The 5,747-nt window shown below is 38.2% G+C and overlaps 1 protein-coding gene across 1 annotated transcript in view; it reads right to left on the bottom strand.

Annotated features, from left to right (window-relative positions):
• Nucleotides 1–4,106, bottom strand: part of uchl3 (ubiquitin carboxyl-terminal esterase L3 (ubiquitin thiolesterase)) — a 5,379-nt gene extending 1,273 nt beyond the window's left edge. Inside the window, exons 1-6 of the mRNA XM_042494615.1 lie at nucleotides 3,972–4,106; nucleotides 3,779–3,790; nucleotides 2,149–2,277; nucleotides 1,860–2,016; nucleotides 1,140–1,225; nucleotides 406–453 (exon numbers count right to left, since the gene is read on the bottom strand). Coding sequence (XP_042350549.1) covers nucleotides 406–453; nucleotides 1,140–1,225; nucleotides 1,860–2,016; nucleotides 2,149–2,277; nucleotides 3,779–3,790; nucleotides 3,972–4,013 — 474 coding nt within the window. The 5' untranslated portion in view covers nucleotides 4,014–4,106. The remainder of the gene's footprint in view (nucleotides 1–405; nucleotides 454–1,139; nucleotides 1,226–1,859; nucleotides 2,017–2,148; nucleotides 2,278–3,778; nucleotides 3,791–3,971) is intronic.
• Nucleotides 4,107–5,747: the final 1,641 nt, after the last annotated feature.

Here is a 5,747-nt window from a genome sequence, read left to right as displayed (position 1 = left end):
TTCAATCATCCTCGACTGTCCCAACTCCCCACCACATCAGCAAAGCTTCTGTTGCTCCCGTTTCCGAGGTCTCTCTCTTCTCTGCGACTGGTCAGTTTAACATCTGCCCAGTTAGCACGAGCTAACCCTGCAGCTGTGGCCGTTAAACAGTCCTAAGAAACTCAAACTGGATTCTCACAATTGTCCAGAGCAGTGCATTTGACGAGATATTTGAAAGTATGGTTGCACTACACACCAGTTCATTTACTTTCTAAGTACTGGATGAAGAACTCTAGTGGCACTGGTCTCACTTTAGGCACTGGTATCGTAATGTTTTAAACCAAACCTGGCCCGATTCAAACACTAAAGCTACTGGTGTCAGAAGCATCCTCAGACAGCACAGATGATGTTAAAGTCAATACGAACCTCAGTCTGTCCCTCCTGTGCGCTGGATTCATGTGTAACACGTATACTCTGAAACAGAGATAAGGAAAAAAACAAGTAAATGATTCACAGTGTGAACAGAGGTCCCCTGTACTCTTCATGGGATTGCACTTTTACCAATCTCCTGCACATTTCAGATTTTTTTTTCATAGGGATGTAACAATACCAAAAATGCATGGTATTATCTCAATAAAAAGTCCACAATACAATATCACTGCATAAATTTAAAAAACTTAAATGCTGACTTGAAAAAAAAATATATTGAATTATAAATCTCGTGCGTACATTTGCCTTTTTTTCATTGGGTCTGGGCCTTATTTTATACAGTCTACTGTCTGTCTGTGAGTCTGTCGTCCTGACCAGCATGACTGCGCCCTCTGCTGTTTAAACAAAAACAAAACAATCCGGACTTGACATGAAGCTTTTTTCAAAAAATAAAATCAACAGAGATCTGGATTATTATTATCATTTATTAAAAGACAAAACATACATTTAACAGGTAAAAATGACATGGCTGGTACGATTCTAATATATTTTTATTGCCTTATAATAGTCTGGTACAGTTTTTCATTCATATAAAATGAAATATATGAGTGCAAACCCTAAATAAGTTTTTCTGAAATGCTGACTAAAATAAAACCAAAACGTCACTTAAATGACCACGTCACCACACTTCTTCATTATGAGCAAAGACTTCATTTTCAGAGTTTTCTTACCTCATCCTTTTCCAGAAAAGCAGCCCGTTCCTCTGGAGTCATTTTAGAGGTTTTTTCAATAAACTTCTGAAGAGCAGAATCGGGCTCTGGAGAGAAAGGACGACATGCAGTAAAATGTGCAGAAGTGTGTTTGGATTAGAGCAGGATGACGTGTCAGCACTGATATTGTAGTGCAACAGTGATTCCTCTCTGGTCCAGCCATGAGGTTCATATTTCTCCTCAGTAATCAGTTTAAGGTCCATGCATTTGATAATTTCCCCCCTATTCAATTTTTATTCATAAAATGCAAAAAACATGTTGGCTTAGAGTACAAAAAATAAAACATATTGCAAGAAAAAGCAGAAATGGCACTTCAACATAAATGCTCTGTCACAGAAATTCACTGTATTTAAAAATAAAGTGTGTTTTTTACAAACTTGACATGATCCTCGACCCACTTTTGGGCCGCGATCCCCCAGTTGGGAACCACTGTAGTAGAAGATTATGTTTTGTAAGGTATTATGGTTTATGGAAACTCTTCTTGGTCGTACAACAAAGTGATGGAAAACTGCTCAAGATGAGAAGAATAAACAAATAATGCCTTCAACTGTTTTGTAATCGCCATTATTAGTTTATTTTTTATTCATTTAAACGCCCACACATCAACTCTGCAATCAGTTGTTGCTCTCAAGTTGTAAACATCACTGCTTTTGTGTTAGACGTGACCAGAAAAACACTCACCAAATTCCAGGTGTGCCAGGTTGTTCGCCACGGCGTGAATTAATCCTATTGTTCCGCAGGCGTTTCCAATAGTTTGCTTGACAAAGTAGACGTCAGGAGAGACCTCCTGCCGCTGACCCATGAGTTTTTTTTCCTCTTCATCTTTGAATGCCTCATACTGGACAGAAGTGGAAGAAAAGTACACCAACATGTTGAGATTTCACGTATTGCATCAGAATGCTGAGACAGCCATTGTGGTTCATCAACATGCACATTTAACACCTAAGATGTTGCAAAAAATAATACGTACCTTCTCAGTCACTGGGAAGAGAAGTAGCACCGCACACACTGGTCTTGGTACCATGCTGAGAAGCTCTGGATCCAATCCGTACACATCTCCAAACTGCCAGGTTGGTCTCATACCCAAGCAATTGACAAACTACACAAAAACTGATTGTGAATTTATATTCATACAAAGACACAAAGCTTACCTCACTTTATCTGGCAGACAAGATTAACTCAAAGTCAAGTTGCATGTAAAAGATGGATCTTAATTACCATCAGGAACAACTGGTTCCTGTGACATGACAAAATAAAAATAAGTAATACAATTGAAATTTAATTTCACTTCTTTCAATAAATATCCACCTCATGCCAGCATAGTAAAACTCGACTGGAAAATGCTTTCCTTCAAATGATATATTTTGGTACTAATCATAGGGAAAACAGGAAGAAAACTTCTATTAAAACCCAAGCAAGTATTAATTAATCACCGATCTACGACTGAAAATGTTATTGACACATATATATGTACGCAGTGGTGTAGTGGAGGGTGAACGCAGGCAGACCCACCTCATTTTCTTACAATATTATCACCTATCAACCAAGAACCATTGAACATCTAGGGGAGCATACCCACTTTCTCTTCGTTAACCTACCCGTCTACCCAGTGTTCACCCACCCACTTCATCAACTACCACAATACTGTATACCACTGTATGTATTTACACAGGTATCTTAAATCAAAAGCTTCCCTGCAGATACATTTTGATTTTTCATGAACCGTTGAGCTGCTGTGTATTGTAAAAATGGTTGCACTTAGAGCTGCACAATATGAAAAAAATATATATAAATCACATAACAATTATTTTGACCGGCCATTTTAAAGAACTATAGCTGGAATTTTTTTAATGTCATCACCTATATACCTACTTCTGTGTATATTTTAGCCAGTCTTCATTTCTTCTTGTTGTTATAGTTCACTTACAGCATATATTAACATCCTTTTTTTCATATTTATAATCATCATAATTACATATTTAAAATGTTACAAAATTATTGCATTTCAAGCACTTTTTCCATATCATTTATTGTTTTTGCTTATGTATTAATTTACTTTTCACTAGTTTATTTCTCCCTTCTTGGCTCATTGCCCTCTTCCAGTGTTTTTGAAAGAAATCAAGCCAGTTTTCACAGGTTTCAAAAGGTTCATTTGGATTCGCATTCATCACTTTATTCAGAAGTCCTGGCTTCTTTAAGTTGCCAATCTTACCTGCAGGTCAGAGGCTACACTGACAGCTCGATGATGTAGAAAATGTCATGGACAGCTGCATAAAAAGTAACTCATCATGTCATTTGTTTTAAGTACGAAACTCCTGAAAGACAGCTTTATGCAATATATTCCTGGACACACAGATAAAGCATGCTAGGAGCAATATTTTCTCTTATTGTTTGTGTCAAATTCTTCTCAGCCTGTTTGCCTCGTTTATGTTTGTCAGACAGCTGCACATTATTTCATCACTTTAAATCTTTAATGACACCGTTACGGTGCATGTAGTGTTAGCATTGCTGCTGGGTAGGCCTTGTCCCTCTGTAAACCGCTTTGTCGCTGACCATTCACATATATCCGGTGTTGAATTCAATAAGATGAAAATACTCACCTTGGTCATGACCTGAAATGAAAAGAAACAGATAAAAATATGAATCAAATTGCTTCAGTGGTTCAGAAAATCAGCCACACCGGCTTTAGCTTTTGTTCGAATAGCAAGCTACAAGTTAGCTAGCCCTCACATGCTTCTGAATGAATGACTGCGATAAAACGGTAAAGTTTGGAGAAAAAACAACGAGTCATACTTCTGGATTCGACTCCAGAGGCAACCAGCGTGGATTATCCATTTTGAGGTAACGTCAGGTGTTATTTTCCTTTCAATGCAGAGCTGAAAGTGTTATAACAAAATCTGTTTGACAGCTGGAAATCGCCGCTTCCGCGTCAGTAAAGTGCACCTCGAGATTTCGGTAATGCGCAGGGGTGCTTGGTTTTTTTCATAATACATAAATACACCACACCCAATATTTAAGGATATTAACAAACAAGCTGCATATATTAACTATATTATTTTTGTATTTTTTTTTCTTAAATAGATGTTTCATGGCACTCTCTTTGCAAAATGAAGGATATTTAAACGTAACAACCACCCCATCAGCCCTACAGTGGACCATTCCAGAGAGCATAGGCGTGTTTCAGAGAGATTCCCAGCGGTTCATTTCCTCCCGTTAGTATCTTATAATAGATCCATGATCAGTATGATCCAGTGTATAATAATAAAATATTAAAGCTGCAAGCAGCAGTGAACGGGCCCTCGCACATCCACGCACATCAGGGATACTGGCACGATTCTGACTGATACGCTCGTTCATTTCAGTGAAAATCAATGCCTGCAGAGAGTTTGGACCCCAGAGTGAGCTATTTGACATTGTGTAGTACTCCCTGTGGGCACTAGGTGGGACAGGAGGACACAGAATTTACACACATCATTTCTAGACCAAACCATGTAAATTTAATGTAAATCAGAGGACCATGTTGATGTCTTCAGGGCTGCAACCTGATCACACCTGTGAAATTTAGGGCCAATTGGTTGACTGAAGTGAAGTTACAATAATGAATGAATATGACACCGCCATGGCAACGGCGTGACGAAAAATGTTTTTGTTAAGTTTCGATGTCCCAGGCCTTGAGATGAGAGATAAAATCTCTATTCAGATAAAATCTCTAGGAGGAGTTAAAAAAAAAAATAAACCTCTGGAAATGCACGAAAAATTTAAACTTCAAATCAGTATGGCCGACTTCCTGAGGGTGTAGGGTATGGGTCCAAGAGGCTTTTTTGTAGGTCTTGGGGTGTTCCACATGCCTCCCAAGTTTCACAGCTCCAGGTGAAACATACCACAGGGGCTGCTCTGTTGAATTTTTCTAGGGGGCGCTACAGATCCCCGGTGGCACACCAAAGCAAAAATCATATCAGATATCACATTTCAGCACTTCTGATGTGTGTGTCAAGTTTTTTAAGAATTTGAGCTTCCCTAGCCCCTCAAATAAAACTTCTTGTTTTATGGTGAACAGTGCGTAACCACGGCAACAGCATTTGATGAAAACTCAAAAGCTTCATATGTTAGAATTATCAAAGGTCTTGAGACAATTCTGAAGCAAATTTAAGGAGAACATCAAATTGTAAAAAATGTAACTTCCTGTTACCAGTAGGTGGCGCTATAACTATGATTCAAAATGTTACTGCAGATGTCTTCAGGCCTGGACTCTAATCAAATGTGTGAAATTATGTAAAGATCTGACCATCTGGTGTCAGGTTACAAAAACTTTTAATTTCATGTCCAAACATCAAAATTCTTCTACTTGACTGAGAACCAGCTGCTGCAAAGGAGTTACAGCAGCAACTACACTTCTGTACAGCTTTGAGGTAACTTGTGATCCACTTATCTATTTATTTATTTCATTTTATTTCATTTTATTACATTCCCAGGTCCACTTTGTCTGAACCAATCCCACAGCATTTTGTCAAAATGCAGGTGAGAACCATGAAGGACTTATTTTAGTGTTACTATTGTGAAGTTGGCATT

This window comes from Plectropomus leopardus, chromosome 10 (genome assembly GCF_008729295.1).
Source record: "Plectropomus leopardus isolate mb chromosome 10, YSFRI_Pleo_2.0, whole genome shotgun sequence".
NCBI classification, from domain to species: domain Eukaryota; kingdom Metazoa; phylum Chordata; class Actinopteri; order Perciformes; family Serranidae; genus Plectropomus; species Plectropomus leopardus.
Note: the sequence above shows the minus strand (reverse complement) of the source record. Positions and strands in the feature narration are given on the sequence as shown.